The sequence below is a fragment of the Lithobates pipiens genome, unplaced genomic scaffold (assembly GCF_037356315.1).
Source record: "Lithobates pipiens isolate NorthernLeopardFrog02 unplaced genomic scaffold, aLitPip1_a1.2 Scaffold_19, whole genome shotgun sequence".
Classification (NCBI taxonomy): domain Eukaryota; kingdom Metazoa; phylum Chordata; class Amphibia; order Anura; family Ranidae; genus Lithobates; species Lithobates pipiens.
The window spans coordinates 199,789,316-199,807,393 of record NW_027507764.1 but is presented as its reverse complement, the minus strand read 5'-3'; the positions used below and the strand labels follow the sequence as shown (position 1 = coordinate 199,807,393).

Here is an 18,078-nt window from a genome sequence, read left to right as displayed (position 1 = left end):
CAAACCACTTTGACCTACAGGTAAGCCTAAATTAAGGCTTATCTGTAGGTCCAAGAAATATCTCCTAAACCTACACGGTTTAGGAGATATTTAGAAAAATACAGGCACCGCTGTCAGCGGCGTGCAGGCGCACTGGGCATGCTGCTGCTAACGGCAATATGCTGTTAGTGGCGGCTCCCGTGCGGGAGTGACGTCAGCGCTGCCCCGGCGCTGTGAGTGGCTGGAGCAGCGATACCCGGAAGAAGATAGACGCTCTGTGCTACAGGGGACAGCGGTGACATCGCTGGCTCCTGTGTCAGGTAAGTGACACATAATGGGCTACTATGCGATGCATAGTAGCCCATTATGCTTTACCTTTGCAGGGAGACAAAGAGGAAGTAAACCCATGAGGGTTTACTTCCTCTTTAATGTATCTTCTGTAACTACCTTTCTCATCATCTCTGTAGTTCAGAAGGCGGGTTCTGTGATCTCTGTGATTTCCGTGACCCAGCAGTGCCTACTTGCAAGGAATAGTGAATACATGTCAAAGAATTCAAGGAAGTAGATGTTTGCGAACCTTCTTAAAGTAAATTTACAAACTACACGATTATTTTAAATTAACTGGATTAAGCTAGAAAAAAAAAAATACAAAGTGCAAATGAATATATCATTTTAAATTTTGACCACAGATATAATCTCAGGCCCACCTGCCCTGTTCCTGCAAATATGCATTACATGGTGGGCAAGAGGTTAAAGTATATGTTAAGGCAAAAAAAAACAAAAAAAAACATGCAGGACATTTCTGCAATGCATACACATTTTTTTCCATGTTTTATCATTTGCAAGTACAGAAAAATGCCTGTTGATCCGCCAGAAATTCACCCAACCCCTAACTCCTGTTGGGGGCTGACAAAACATTGCATTTTTTGTGGACTGAGTAGTATCAGATCTGCCTAATGTCTTCTGCCAAACTCAACCACTCCTACATGATCAGAGTTTTTTTTTGCACTTATCCAGCACCGAAAAACAAAACACTCTTAATGTTTTGTGAAAAACCAAAAGGGAACAAATTCGAAAAGTTTATTGTTAGGGTGTACATACATTGCAAGGCAAATAAGAGCCATTGCCACACAGCAATTAGACTTCATATTAAAAAGCAGCAAAGAAATGGATTGCTTTTTCTTCATAGATAGCTGTTCCTTTTTTTTGTACACCAATCTCTCTATTTTCCAAGCATATTACCCAGAATTCATGAAGAAAGAAGAGGAATGGCTTATGTGACTCACCAATAATTATCCTAAACAGTTTTACAATTTGTAAGACTGAGATGATTTCCAGAAAGAAACAACCATTTTATTGTTATGAATGAATAAATTCTTACCAGTAATCTCTTCCCAGAACCAATTTTTTGCTGCTCTGTCTCCTTTTTCGAATCAGCATCTGTTGCTACAGCAAGAACCTGGTATCTGTTAGAAGATACAGCATATCATGGTTACATCGTTTCTCTTAATTTTTTTTTTAACTAGGCCCCTTTCACACTGGGGCATTTTGCAGGCGCTACAGCGCGTAAAATAGCGCCTGCAAAGAGCCCTGAAACAGCTGCTGCTGTCTCTCCAGTGTGAAAGCCCCGGGGGCTTTCACACTGGAGCGCTGCGCTTGCAGGATGGTCAAAAAAGTCCTGCAAGCCGCATCTTTGGAGCGCTGTAGGAGCGGTGTATTTACCACTCCTACAGCGCCCCTTCCCATAGAAAACAACGGGGCAGCACTGCAAACCCGCCAGCAGAGCGCCGCTGCATGGTCACTTTTCGGGCAGGTTTTAACCCTTTGTCGGCCGCTAGCGGGGGTTAAAACTGCCCCGCTAGCGGCCGAATAGCGCTGCTAAATATAGCGTTGCTTTACCGCCAGCGCCCGCAACTACCCAGTGTGAAAGTAGCCTTATACAAAAATCAATCAAGAACGATAAATCAGCCAAACGTTATAGCATTTTAAATAACTGAAAAAATGTTGTTCTGAATAAAAACACTGAATTGATAAAATACTTTGTCATACATAGCTAATAATTTTTCTTAAATGGTGTGAACAAAAATAACAGAACAGTACATTTTTACTAAAGTAAAGATAATATATTGTACAAAAGAGCTTCTGAGAACTGAAAATAAAAACACACATGTACAAAATGTACTGTATGCTTTTCTTGAATCTGAATCTCTTGATGATAATCTATTTCCTTCCATGAAGTGAGAATGTTATATTATATGGAGCACACCCAGAATTGGCAAAACAAAATTCTCTCCTGACGTCCACATCCCCACTTTACCGTTATTCGCTGAAAGGGGAAACGTATGTACATGAGAACCTTGACTTAAGTGTCTCCGGAGTACTGGAACCAGGTAAAGAGGCACCATGTTCAACCAGGATCTGACAAAGGTTACCCTGGGTCCTTACATAATTCAAGTTTTTATTAATATTACAGTATTATCCTCACCATCATAAATAAAAAGAAGAGCATTCCATAAAGCATGTTTCTGAATGTCACCTGTTTACAATTATTTAGCTAAAATCTATATGTTCTGAAAGTATTAACATTTTTAAGGGACGGCAACTTTCAGCATTCTTCATGTGTTTCATGGTGGAATGTATGCTGGTCATACTCAAGGCTTACACAGCAGAGTAGTGGAGATATGCCGACTACAGGGGTGTGGAAATGAAAACAAAAAGCTATTTGTCCAAGAGACTAAATCGAGGTCCCAATCAACTTGTCCAGATAAAAAACAAAAAAAAGACAAACGTATTTAACCACTTGCCGACCAGCTCACACAGATATGCTACGGCAGGTTGGCAGCCCTGCGCGAATCGCCATACCTGTCTCGCATAGGCGCAGTTGTGGGGGAGAACGCTGCATGCTCAATGTCCACTGGTGACCTGCCGTCGCCTAGTACAGGAGCAGAACGGGGATCTGCCAGTGTAAACAAGGTGGATCCCCATTCTGACAGGGGACATGTCAGAGATCTTCTGTTCACAGTGATCGGGAACAGTGATCTTGGTCATGTTCCAGTGAGCCCATCCCTGCCACAGTTAGACCACACCCAGGGAACATACTTAACCCCTTGATCATCCCCTAGTGTTAACCCCTTTCCTGCCAGTGTCATTTTTACATTGATCAGTGTATTTCAATAGCACTGATCAATGTAATAATGTCACTGGTCCCCAAGAAGTGTCATTTGGGGTCAGAAAATCTAATCCAAAGTTTGTTAACACGATAATGATTGCACAAACCAATCAATATAAGCCTATTGCAATATGTAGAAGAATATAGACCAGTCTAAACTGATGAATAAATGTGTTTTTGTATATATATATATATATATATATATATATATATATATATATATATATATAGTGTGTTCCTTGTACTTCATGATGCTGCTGGTTCACTAAGGTTCTCTAACAAACCTTTGAGGGCTTCACAGAACAGCTGTATTTATACTGAGATTCAATTACACACAAGTGGACTCTATTTACTAATCACGGAGTTGTTATGAAGCCACTCCTTCTTTGTTTTAGCTGTGTGCTTAGGGTCATTGTCTTGTTGGAAGGTAAACCTTCGGCCCAGTCTGAGGTCCTGAGCACTCTGGAGAAGGTTTTCGTCCAGGATATCCCTGTACTTGGCCTCATTCATCTTTCCCTTGATTGCAACTAGTCGTCCTGTCCCTGCTGCTGAAAAACAACCCCACAGCATGATGCTGCCACCACCATGCTTCACTGTTGGGACTGTATTGGACAGGTGATGAGCAGTGCCTGGTTTTCGCCACACATACCGCTAGAATTAAGGCCAAAAAGTTCTATCTTGGTCTCATCAGACCAGAGAATCTTATTTCTCACCATCTTGGAGTCCTTCAGGTGTCTTTTTTAGCAAACTCCATGTGGGCTTTCACGTGTCTTGCACTGAGGAGAAGCTTCCGTCGGGCCACTCTGCCATAAACCCCCGACTGGTGGAGGGCTGCAGTGATGGTTGACTTTCTACAACTTTCTCCCATCTCCCGACTGCATCTCTGGAGCTCAGCCACAGTAATCTTTGGGTTCTCCTTCACCTCTCTCACCAAGGCTCTTCTCCCCCGATAGCTCAGTTTGGCCAGACAGCTAGCTCTAGGAAGGGTTCTGGTTGTCCCAAACGTCTTCCATTTAAGGATTATGGAGGCCAGTGTGCTCTTAGAAACCTTAAGTGCAGCAGAATTTTTTTGTAACCTTGGCCAGATCTGTGCCTTGCCACAATTCTGTCTCTGAGCTCTTCAGGCAGTTCCTTTGACTTCATGATTCTCATTTGCTCTGACATGCACTGTGAGCTGTAAGGTCTTATATAGACAGGTGTGTGGCTTTTCTAATCAAGTACAATCAGTATAATCAAACACAGCTGGACTCAATTGAAGGTGTGGAACCATCTCAAGGATGATCGGAAGAAATGGACAGCACCTGAGTTAAATATATGAGTGTCACAGCAAAGGGTCTGAATACTTAAGACCATGTGATATTTCAGTTTTTCTTTTTTAATAAATCTGCAAAAATGTCAACAATTCTGTGTTTTTCTGTCAATATGGGGTGCTGTGTGTGCATTAATGAGGAAAAAGATGAACTTAAATGATTTTAGGAAATGGCTGCAATATAACAAAGAGAGAAAAATTTAAGGGGTTCTGAATACTTTCCGTCCCCACTGTATATATGTATAAAAATGAAGAAGGGGTTGCTGCACTTAATAAATAAATAAATATATATATATGAATGAATGAATTGCCTTTGCATTTCTAACAGGCTATAAACATATACCGTGTTTCCCCCAAAATAATAACTTTTGGCTACAAAAAAAACACACTAGGGCTTATTATCAATGGACGTCTTGTTTATTTACGGTATGTACAATTATGATCTTAAAGTGGATGTAACAAAAAAATATATATTATATATATATATATATATATATATATATATATATATACACATATATATATATATCTCCTGTTCCTTTAAAGCATTATAGTCTTTATCAAAAGATTATACTGGTATAAGGTGCAGTGTGTCTCCCTTTGTAACTGTTTTATCGAGAATTCATTTTTACAGCTCCCCTGGGTGTTCACGTGACCTGCTCTTCTTTTCCGTCCTGAAATCCCTGCTGACGACAGCCCATGCCGAGCACTGAAGAGGGAGGGGTCACAGACGTCATCCAAGAGGAGAAGAGGAAAGACCCGAGATCCCCGCTGACATCAGCCAGTTCCGTGCACTGAAGGGAGGGGGGGGGCACAGACATCAGATGGGAGGAGAGAAGAAGACCGCCGGCAGGTCAGCAGCGGCTGTAAATATGGTGATTTTTAATACAGTTACAAGGGGAGACACACTGCACCTTATACCAGTATAATCATTTTACAAAACAAATTCGTTTTTTTTATGAACTTTACTAGGGCTTATTTTAGGGTAGGGCTTATATTGCAGCCCTCCCCGATAATCACGCTAGGTCTTATATTTGGGGTAGGGCTTATTTTTGGGGAAACACAGTGGTATATACTATATGTAAAACTGCTGTCTCAGAATGAGTGTAAAAGATTAATGGCAATATTTTATATTTACTGCACACAGGTTAAAAAAAAAAAAAAAACTGTGTAAATCTGTGTTGTATTGCTAGTCCTGGATATAGAATCAACATAAATTTTACCATTGCAAATGGATTCTTAACCACTTGCCGACCGCCTCACGCCGATGTACGTCGGCAGAATGGCACAGGCAGGCATAATCACATACATGTACGTGATTTGCCTCCCGCGGGTCGGGGGCCCGATCGGGCCCCCGCCCGGTGCCTGCGGCGGTCGGTTTTCGTTCGGGAGCGATCCCGGACGAGGGGACGGCCATTCATTCATGGCCACCCCCTCGCGATCGCTCCCGACGAATGGAAATCCCCGGTGACATCACTTCCTCTCCTGTAATGTAAACACAGGAGAGGAAGTGATGTATTCTCTCCTCCGTGTCGGTATTTTTCGTTCCGACACGGAGGAGAGCGGATCAGTGAGTTGCACCAACACATCCCACACACAGTAGAACATGCCAGGCACACTCACACCCCCCCTTTACCCCCCGATCACCCCCCCAATTACCCCTGCCCCCCAGTCACAGTGACACCAATGTCATTTTTTTTTTTTTTTTTTTTTTTTTTGCATTGGTGTCATTTGTGACTGTAATAACTGTTAGGGCAGTTAGGGTTAGCCCCCTTTAGTTCTAATGTACCCCCCTAACCCCCCCAATAAAGGTTTAACCCCGTGATCACCCCCCGTCGCCAGTGTCACTAAGGCTGGGTTCACATTGCAGCGGTTTATGAGAACGAATGTGATTCGCACCGCACTGCAGTGCAAATCACATCCGATCTCTGTGCGATTCGAGTTCAGCCATTCGCCGCACCCGCCGCACCCGCCACACCCGCCGCACCCGCCGCAAATTCGCACGGGACCCTTTTTTTGGCCCGCAGCAGAATCGGATCGCATGGGTGTTCACACCATGCGATCCGAGTTTGCAGATCGCACTGCGATATGCGAACTGATCTGGGGGTGTCAGTAACATTTCACTGACACTCCCAGCAGTTCGCATAGGGCAGTGTGAACTGCCGCCGGGAGGCATGCGATGCGGGAACCCGCCGCGGATTCGCGGCGTTTCCGCATCGCTCCAGTGTGAACCCAGCCTAATAAGCGATCATTTTTCTGATCGCCGTATTAGTGTCACAGGTGACGCTAGTTAGGCAGGTAGGTATTTAGGTTCGCCGCAGCTTTTTATAGCGCTAGGGACCCCCATATACTACCGCATAAAGCCCCCTGATTGCCCCCTAGTTAACCCTTTCACCAGTGATCACCATATAACTGTTACAGGTGACGCTGGTTGGTTAGTTATTTTTTTATAGTTTCAGGGCACCCGCCATTTATTACCTAATAAAGGTTTAACCCCCTGATCACCCGGCAGGTGTCATTTGTGACTAATAACTGTTAGGGCAGTTAGGGTTAGCCCCCTTTAGTTCTAAGGTACCCCCCTAACCCCCCCAATAAAGGTTTAACCCCGTGATCACCCCCCGTCGCCAGTGTCACTAAGGCTGGGTTCACATTGCAGCGGTTTATGAGAACGGATGTGATTCGCACCGCACTGCAGTGCAAATCACATCCGATCTCTGTGCGATTCGAGTTCAGCTATACAGATAGTATGGCTGAATTCGTGTCGCACCCGCCGCACCCGCCGCAAACTCGCACGGGACCCTTTTTTTGGTCCGCAGCAGAATCGGATCGCATGGGTGTTCACACCATGCGATCCAAGTTTGCAGATCGCACTGCGATATGCGAACTGATCTGGGGGTGTCATTAACATTTCACTGACACTCCCAGCAGTTCGCATAGGGCAGTGTGAACTGCCGCCGGGAGGCATGCGATGCGGGAACCCGCCGCGCATTCGTGGCGTTCCCGCATCGCTCCAGTGTGAACCCAGCCTAATAAGCGATCGTTTTTCTGATCGCTGTATTAGTGTCACAGGTGACGCTAGTTAGGCAGGTAGGTATTTAGGTTCGCCGCAGCTTTTTATAGCGCCAGGGACCCCCATATACTACCGCATAAAGCCCCCTGATTGCCCCCTAGTTAACCCTTTCACCAGTGATCACCATATAACTGTTACAGGTGACGCTGGTTGGTTAGTTATTTTTTTATAGTTTCAGGGCACCCGCCATTTATTACCTAGTCTCACTAGTGTACCCCTAAATTTAGGGGTGTCTACTTTCTAAAATGGGGTCATTTGGGGGGGGGGGTTTGTGCCATCTTGGCATTTTATGGCCTTCAAAACTGTAACGCCCTTAGAAAGCCTGAAGGCGGTGCTTGGTTTTTGGGGCCCCGTACGCGGCTAGGCTCCCAAAAAGTCCCACATATGTGGTATCCCCGTACTCAGGAGAAGCAGCAGAATTTATTTTGGGGTGTCATTTCACATATGCCCATGGCATGCGTGAGCAATATATCATTTAGTGACAACTTTGTGAAAAAAAAAAAAAGTTTGTAATTTTCCCGCAACTTGTGGCAAAATATAAAATATTCCATGGACTCAACATGCCTCTCAGCAAATAGCTTGGGGTGTCTACTTTCTAAAATGGGGTCATTTGTGGGGGTTTTGTGCCATCTTGGCATTTTATGGCCTTCAAAACTGTAATAGGTAGTGAGAAGTGAACTCAAAAAATTACGCCCTTAGAAAGCCTGAAGGCGGTGCTTGGTTTTCGGGGCCCCGTACGCGGCTAGGCTCCCAAAAAGTCCCACATATGTGGTATCCCCGTACTCAGGAGAAGCAGCAGAATTTATTTTGGGGTGTCATTTCACATATGCCCATGGCATGCATGAGCAATATATCATTTAGTGACAACTTTGTGAAAAAAAAAAAAAAAAAAAAAAAGTTTGTAATTTTCCCGCAACTTGTGGCAAAATATAAAATATTCCATGGACTCAACATGCCTCTCAGCAAATAGCTTGGGGTGTCTACTTTCTAAAATGGGGTCATTTGTGGGGGTTTTGTGCCATCTTGGCATTTTATGGCCTTCAAAACTGTAATAGGTAGTGAGAAGTGAACTCAAAAAATTACGCCCTTAGAAAGCCTGAAGGCGGTGCTTGGTTTTCGGGGCCCCGTACGCGGCTAGGCTCCCAAAAAGTCCCACATATGTGGTATCCCCGTACTCAGGAGAAGCAGCAGAATTTATTTTGGGGTGTCATTTCACATATGCCCATGGCATGCATGAGCAATATATCATTTAGTGACAACTTTGTGAAAAAAAAAAAAAAAAAAAAAAAGTTTGTAATTTTCCCGCAACTTGTGGCAAAATATAAAATATTCCATGGACTCAACATGCCTCTCAGCAAATAGCTTGGGGTGTCTACTTTCTAAAATGGGGTCATTTGTGGGGGTTTTGTGCCATCTTGGCATTTTATGGCCTTCAAAACTGTAATAGGTAGTGAGGCGTGAAATCAAAAATTTACGCCCTTAGAAAGCCTGAAGGCGGTGCTTGGTTTTCGGGGCCCTGTACGCGGCTAGGCTCCCAAAAAGTCCCACATATGTGGTATCCCCGTACTCAGGAGAAGCAGCAGAATTTATTTTGGGGTGTCATTTCACATACGCCCATAGCATGTGTGAGCAATATATCATTTAGTGACAACTTTGTGTAAAAAAAAAAAAAAATTTTTTTTTTGTCATTATTCAATCGCTTGAGGCAAAAAAATAAAATATTCAATGGGCTCAACATGCCTCTTATCAATTTCCTTAGGGGGTCTACTTTCCAAAATGGGGTCATTTGGGGGGGTTTTGTACTGCCCTGTCATTTTAGCACCTCAAGAAATGAGATAGGCAGTCGTAAACTAAAAGCTGCGTAAATTCCAGAAAACGTACCTTAGTTTGTAGATGTGACAACTTTTGCGCAAACCAATAAATATACAATTATTGACTTTTTTTTTACCAAAGACATGTGGCTGAATACATTTTGGCCTAAATGTATGACTAAAATTGAGTTTATTGGATTTTTCTAATAACAAAAAGTAGAAAATATCATTTTTTTTCAAAATTTGCGGTCTTTTTACGTTTATATCGCAAAAAATAAAAATCGCAGAGGCAATCAAATACCATCAAAAGAAAGCTCTATTTGTGGGAAGAAAAGGACGCAAATTTTGTTTGGGTACAACATTGCATGACCGCGCAATTACCAGTTAAAGCAGCGCAGTGCCAAATTGTAAAAAGACCTCTGGTCATTTACCAGCAAAATGGTCCGGTCTGAAAGTGGTTAAATAGCCTTTCTCCTTTGTTTAACTGAACACACCCATGTGTGTGTATTTATTCCCAATGCACTGTTCCAAGTGTATAGAACTAAAGCAATACTTACTTATAACATTCGACCTGTTGACAAGAAGAGACCGTAATGAAAGAGTCTGTTCTAGGACTGTATCTCAGAGGGCCAGGTAAAAGAAACCCTGGTAAGTATCGTCCAAACGCATAGCTTTCCTGTTCAAAGAACATCAGCATTCCATCCATTGACTGAATACAAATCAGATCCCGGCCTGCAGAGAGGAAATAAAATATTTACAAAAGGCTGAGCAATCGGACCAAACATTGTTTTCAGGTTCTTCTTTTATCTCTGAAATATTTGTAGAAAGTTCAAATATATACTCAGAGCCTGATTTGTACTTCATAGACCCCTAGGCCATCTGTTTTGTGCAACCCCTATACCATGCAAGTATCTGCCTCAGATCACACCGATGAGCTCAAACAACCTAGTCACACAAGGCATGGGAAGGCTGGGAAAGGCTCAAACAGACAGTTTGCCTACTCTGCCTCAGTACACCTGGAACTGACCAGAAGATCTCTTAGCCCTTGTACACGCGGTCGGACATTCCGACAACAAAATCCGTCGTATTTGCATACACACGGTCGGACAAAGTTGTCGGAAAATCCGATCGTTCGGACGACGTGACGACGTTCGTTCATTGCGACGGGACTACGTTCAGGCTAGTAGCCAATAGCTTTGGTCTCGTAATTTGATCTGAGCATGTGTGGCACTTTGTCCGATCGGAATTCTCTACAAACGATTGCACAAAGTCCGATCGGAACATGTTGTCGGAAAATTTTATATCCAGCTCTCAAACTTTGTTGGTCGGACATTCCAACGGAAAATGTCTGATGTAGCCCACACACGGTCGAATTATCCAACAACATGGTCCGATCTGACCTTTTCCGTCTGAATTTCTGACCATGTGTACAGGGTCTAAGCCCTTGTACACACGGTCGGACATTCCGATAATCCGACTGTGTGTGGGCTCCATCGGACTGTTTCCGTCGGAATATCCAACGGACAAAGTTTTAGAGCTGGGCTATAAAACTTTCCGACAACATGATCCAAGCGGACTTTGTCCGATTGTGTGTAGAGAATTCCGATCGGACAAAGTGCCACGCATGCTCAGATCAAATTCCTAGACCAAAGCTATTGGCTACTAGCCTGAATGTAGTCCCGTCGTAACAAAATAACGTCATCAAGTTACGTACGATCGGATTTCCCGACAACTTTGTCCGACCGTGTGTATGCAACACAAGTGTCGGACAAAATCCGACGGCCATGTGTACAAGGGCTAAGGCATATCAGCCTACCTACAGAACTTCCTCAACTATGACCTTCAACGTCCTTGTTACAATAACTGCTACTGCACCGCAAACTGTCTTTGCATAGTTATCAGGTATGTTCTAGGTATACAAAACCTGTATTTTACCCTCATATACAAAATGCGCAGGCAAGGCCAACTTTATATTATATATAAACTAAAAGTAATCAACACAAACAATCCTAAGTAGATACTAATAATTGCAGCTGAACACTCAATGGCAATTACACAACACCTTCAGGACGTAGTCCTGCCCAGGATATTACGTGTACGGGGGAAGGAGCTACGCATGACGTCACCCACGGCCATCTTACTAGAGTATATGTCTAAACACAGAACGCTTGTTTGTGCACTTGCGACAAGTGCCAGAATTGTTAGTGGTTTTACATTTATTGAATAAATGATTATATAACAGACAGTACTAGATTCTTTCTATTTGCTTTTAGTTCGCTATCCATGACCCTGTGGAGGAATTGGCTGTCTTGAATCCACTTAGACCATTGGAGTCCAACCTGCGGCCCTCCAGCTGTTGCAGAACTACAAGTCCCATCATGCCTCTGCCTTTGGGAGTCATGCTTGCAACTGTCTGCCTTGCAATGAATCATGGGACTTTCCTTGCAATGCCTCATGGGTCATATAGTTCCACAACAGCTGGAGGGTGGCAGGTTGGACACCCATGACTTGGCAGACTATTAGATCCCTACATGGGAATGCTTGTTTGGCCATCCTATTGGTTGAGGGGGTCATGGTCCTAAGGTGAGCAGCCATCTGTGTGTATGGTGGAGGTGCTGCACATTATATGACACTTGCATGTTCCATCTAGAGACACCGCTTTTCAGCATCCAGGATCTTCTTCTATGAACTTATTATAGAAATTTATTTGGACTGTCTCATATATTTTATAACATTTATATGTTTTTTTAATATACAGTATGAATGTTTCTTGCACTGCTTTCCATTTATCAACTTTACATTTTACACACAAATGTGTTACTGATAATTAGCAACATATAGAGGTTGATTTACTAAAACTGGAGAGTGCAAAGTCTGGCACAGCTCTGCATAGAAACCAATCAGCTTACAGGTTATCCAAGCTTAATTGAACAGGCTGAGGTTGGAAGCTGATTGGCTACCATGCACAGCTGTACCGGATTTTGTACTCTCCAGTTTTAGTAAATGTGTGGGTGTCACAAATCCCAGTCCTGAAATCCTAGGCCACAGGCTATGCAGGCTATGCGAAAATGTGATCTTGTATATAGCGAAGCCATGGCAGAAATGGTAACTGCTTAAAGGGGTGTTCCAGCTGGGAATTTATTTTTATTTTTTTAAAGTCAGCAGCTAAAAAAAAAAGTAGCTGCTCACTTTTAATAAGGACACTTACCTGTCCAGGGCGCCCGCGATGTCTGACCCATCCCTCGGCTCTCGGGTCCTAGTGCCACCATCCTCACTAAGGGAAACAGGCAGTGGAGCCTTGTAGCTTCACTGCCCTTTTCCTACTGCGCATGCGCAAGTCGCGCAGCACTTTGTGAATGGGACGCGCTGTGTTAGGAAACACACAGTTCCCAGAAAACAGCGCGCCCCATTACCCAGAAGACAACGCGAGGAGGAGAGAAGACCGACAATCACCGCAGAGTAGGGAGAGGCAGATTAGGAAGACTGCCTAGCAACAAGGGTTTTTGGTAAGGTAAAACATTTTTTTTTTCAAATGTTTTATTTTTTTACGAATATTAATGCTGTTTTTTTTTTTGTTTTTTTTTTTTTTTTTAGGGTGGCCCTCCTCTTTAATATTGTGGTGCAGCTATTTTTTGTTAAATACATTTTACACTATTGCCTAAAGCCTACCTGGGACATTTAGGATTCACTTATATCTATTCTATATTCAACAGTTACTATGCTTGAGAAACTTAGACCTTTTGTACTAGAGAGGTCACATCTAGCTGAATGTCATGGTGCTGCTTATTTTCCCTCAGCTATCTGGACAAATTTACTTTTCTTTTTTTAGAATGCCCAAGAAATGCCAACCCAATTCATAGAAGCACGGTTCAAATCAAAATATAGATAAAATATATCTGAAAAAAATTATTTTTCTTTTTAGTTCATTAGAATGAAGTCTGAAGGCGCAGAACCATTCAAGTGGACATTAAAGACCAAGTGTAGCTGAAAATGACTTACTACTACTAGCTATACTATGATAGGAATAAATGAGAATCTTCACCGACATATTGTCCTAACATAGCTTTAACAAAATCTGACATTTTCTTTATACTTCAAATAAAAACAGTCACAACCTGGAATACTAGATTTCTAAGTTAATAAAATATTTTTTTTCTTTAACAAAGTGCATGACAAGAAGTCCTTTATAAACACTAGCCCTGTCGCACCTTTCAGGGAAGATAATATTCTAATAAAGACAATCTATTAGAAAATAGGGCACAACAATTTAAAACATATGTATTTATTTTTAGGAGTATCCAGCTGGGTTTTCTCCCTGGGGTTGTTCATTTTCAGTTAGATGCATTTACTTATCTGTGTACTTGTATGTTACATGTAACATGTAACATATTTCTCAACATACCAGAACAGCCTTACTGAGATCACAATAGACTCTCCCACTGACGTGGCTTGGGTCTATTCACAGTCTATGCCACGTTCTACAGTGGGTTTAGAAAAGAATCACTCCCCTGACTAAACCATGCAATGACATTCACCTTTTTCTCCTTCAACCACTGTATGGTCATTTTTGCTGTGTGCATTGGGTCATTCACATGTTGGAAGGTAAACCTTCTTCGCATTGACAACTTTCTGGCAGAGGGCAGCAGATTTTCCTGAAGAATTTGATGGTATTTTTCCCCATCCATTTTTCTTCTATCCTGACAAGTGCTCCAGTCCCTGCTGCAGAGAAACATCCCCATACCAGGATATTACCACCTCCATGCTTTACTGTAGGAATGGTGTTATTTGGATGGTGAGCTGTATTGGATATCCAGCCAGACATATAGTTTGGTGTTCAGGCAAAATAATTCAATTTTAGTCTCATCTGACCACCTTAAATGCACCTTGAAGATTCTGAGGCCACATAGAAAAAGGTGAATATCCTTGCATGGCCTAGTCAGAGCCCAGACTTAAAACCCATTGAAAATCTGTGGAATGGCTTGAAGACTGCAGTCCACAAACGGCTACCATCAAATGAACTTGAGCAGTTCTGCAAAGAGTTGACAAATATTGCAAAGCCTAGATGTACAAAGTTAGGAAAGACATACCCCAACAGATTAAGGCTGTAATGAAAGCAAACGATGGTTCAACAAAATACTGGCATAAGTGGAGTGATCCTTTTTTTTTAACTCTGTGAATCTGTTTTTGTATTTTTAATTTTTTTTCCTAACATGTTGGTGTTATATCTTTCACTTGGATGTTAAAAGCTGCACTAGTAAAAAGAGCTGGATAAAGCAAAAACTGTGCCTGCAAAGCAAAAAAATATGATCATTTTAAGGGGGGGGGGGGGGGGGGTATTGTTTTCTATACACACTGTATATCATTTGACACCCTTTGTATGGGTTATTATCTCTAACGCTTGTCAATATGTTGCTATATAAATGATTCCTAATTTTGGATATACATTTCTGTGTTATTATTTCTTGTTATCTATGTTGATGCTTACCTGTAGCGAAAATGTTTTTTTGCTGATCTTTGTATCTGTACTTTCAAAACTTAATAAAAAAATGATTCAATTAAAAAAAATGGATGCATTTTAAAAATGACGTAACATGCACTCACAGAACCGGAAGACTTAAAACGGCTCGTCATGAACCAGGGAGACAGAATCAAAGCCATGGCCAGTGCTGGAGCTGTATGGGTCGGAAGTCCATCTGGTTTTCTGGTTTGGTGGTAAGATGGCGGTTTGGCTGAACCTGCCTATTTGCTGAGATGCAGGAGTGTTCTGCAAAGTCTTGTTGCTCAGCTCAATACAGAGGGGCCCTGACATTGTTAAGTTGATGTTTCGGGGGGCTCCTCCCTCTTGGTTTGACAAAGGGTAAGATGCCCCCAAAATAAACTAGCAACATAAACCAGAAGAATTTGTCTGATCTTAGCCCCAAGGACTTTGCAGGACAACACTGAATCCCAGCAACTGACTGGTCCAGCAAGAATGCTATCTGACCAGTCAGCCAGAATCCAAGATGGACTTTCCAGTCTATACAGCTCCACCGCTGGCCACGGAAAGCTGAAAGATTCGGTCTCCTAGGTTTGAGACAAGTTGTTTTAACTCTTCCTTTTCTGAATGCATGTGATGTCATTATTAATGTACATACATTTTACTAATGCACTTTGGTTATTGCACCCGGTTTTATGTTCTATTGCTTTACTCAATTATTACTCATGCATCTTGGCCAAAAAGCCAGCCACTACAAGAAACATTTTTAGGTTGAATGAAAATAAAAAAATCTGGTTTTGCTTTAGAAAAACACTCTAAAATAATCTTAACCATCAACAACACTACTGTGGTCTTCAGCTTTCTTCTGATGAAAACCATTGGAATTTCTGTGGTAGAACTGGCATTACTAAGTGCCAGGTTCATGGTCCAGAATGGTCACTTGGTAACAGTGACAACACACAGTGTAAACCACTGAATAAGGTTTTCCATTAACGTGTCACAAATTAACAACACTAAATCTTATATTTGTTGAAAAGGAACAGCCTCTGAATATACTGTCCTTTGGTGAAATAGGAAACCAAGCAATGAAGTAGTAGACACCTGGAAAACAACCAAAGGGAAGCTTATCGGGAACAGTGGCCCCGTTCCAAAAACCGCAGCCTTGCGCAGCAATGGCTTCTTTGCTTTTTAGTAAGCACAATAAGAAGGCATAAAATACAATTTTCTTGTGGCACCGACCACCTGAGCCTTTGGCAACATGACTAGCTGACCATAAAAGCCAGACCATGAGTAATAGATGTAAACTCTATTTAGGTCTGGCACTATGACAGAGTACTCCACCCAAACCACTTCATTAAGCTAAAGAAATATTTAAATATATCGTTCAGACATCAGATAGAATAATCAGGTTAACTAGAACATGTAACTTACTGAAAACCATAAGGCTGGCAGAAAGAATGGCAATGTGCCTAAAATGGAACTGCAGATTGGTTTGAAGCTTTGAGTAAAGACTTTCTATGTGATTTTATTTACACTGACAGGCAACCATTTTAGCCAGGCTGTACCAATTATGCAAGTACATATATCAAACGAAGGTAGCAATGCAGAACACTGTTCAGGCCTTTGCCACTGGGGGTTTTAAATATTTCTTATAAGCACATATATCAACTAAATACAAATCCAGAATTACTATTAACTCAAGTGACTGACAAAAAAATGTGACTGAGGTCTATATACCATCCCAGCTATAGAATAACATACAATGCAAAAAAAAACATCAGTGATGATAACATGCATTCTATCGGTCTGAGTTAAAGGGAAAGTACAGAAAATCTCTAGAGGGCAAATACCGAGTTATTATTGCAGTACCTAAATATTTTAATATGACTTTCACAGTTTTTTTTTTTTAAATGATTTTCTTTTAAAATAGTTATTGTATTTAATACAGAGTTTTTTTGGATTAACCACTACAGGGAGCTCTGTATTTGATTCATTACCACTTCTATTGATGTATGAATTGGCAATAGAACCATAACATATTGTATTGGACCAGACACCCAACACATCCAGAATTATTTCAAAAGTCTCTTCAGCAGAAATAGCACATCAAGACATCAAGCACATCAAGACAGAGAAGATCAATAGTGCGGGTGCTGGGACAGGAGTGTATGAGAAATCTTCTTTAAAGCCTAAATTTGGTTCATTAAAAAAATCAGCACAAGGGACAGTGCTTCCATTTAATCAAACGTATCCCTGGATACTGGTGGCTGCTAACTTTTTGGCCTAAAAGCAAAACACTATGTGTGGCAGAAAAAACTAACACTGCACAACACCTTGCATACACCATCCCCACCGTGAGACATGATGGTGGCAGCATCATGTTGTGGGGATGCTTTTCTTCAGCAGGGACAGGGAAGCTGGTCAGAGTTGATGGGAAGATGGATGGAGCCAAATACAGGGCAATCTTTGAAGAAACCTGGAGTCTGCCAAAGACTTGAGACTGCGGCAGATGTATAACTTCCAGTAGGACAGCGACTCTAAACATAAAGCCAGAGCTTTAATGGAATTGTTTAGATCAAAGCATATTCATGTGTTAGAATGGCCCAGTCAAAGTCTAGACCCAAATCCAATTGAGAATCTGTGGCAAGACTTGAAAATTGCTGTTCACAGATGCTCTGCGTCCAATCTAATAGAGATTGAGCTATTTTGCACAGAATGGGCAACAATTTCACTCTCTAGATGTGCAAAGCCTGTTAGAGACATACCCAAAAAGTGCAGTTGTAATTGAGGTGAAAGTTGGTTCTACAAAGTATTGAGCCGAGCGGTTGAATACAAATGCACGCCACACTTTTCAGATATTTATTTGTAAATAATTTTGAAAACCATTTATAATTTTCCTTCCACTTCACAACTATGTGCCACTTTGTGTTGGTCGATCACATAAAATCCCAATAAAATACATTTACGTTTTTGGTTGTAACATGACAGAATGTGGAAAGTTTCAAGGGGTGTAAATACTTTTTCAAGGCACTGTACATAGAGGGGAGTCTCTTCAGCTGTTAAGGAAACCCAAACTGGTCTAAAAGTGCCTGAGATAACAACAGTGATGACATCATTCAACTGACAACTTTCAGAGATTAAAGTGGAACTAAAGTAGGAAAAATAAAAATTGCAAACAGGCAGGCTCTTTATTACACAAGAGACATGCAATGTCACTTCTGTAATAAAATACACTTACCTTCCTGTCCAGGATACACTGTATAT

The 18,078-nt window shown here is 41.8% G+C and overlaps 1 protein-coding gene across 4 annotated transcripts in view; it reads right to left on the bottom strand.

Annotated features, from left to right (window-relative positions):
- BBS9 (Bardet-Biedl syndrome 9) overlaps positions 1–18,078 on the bottom strand; it is a 572,212-nt gene that overhangs the window by 437,185 nt on the left and 116,949 nt on the right. For all 4 annotated transcript variants that reach the window (XM_077491619.1, XM_077491622.1, XM_077491621.1 and 1 more), the window contains exons 7-8: positions 9,896–10,070; positions 1,361–1,445 (exon numbers count right to left, since the gene is read on the bottom strand). In XM_077491619.1, the coding sequence (XP_077347745.1) occupies positions 1,361–1,445; positions 9,896–10,070 (260 nt within the window). The remainder of the gene's footprint in view (positions 1–1,360; positions 1,446–9,895; positions 10,071–18,078) is intronic.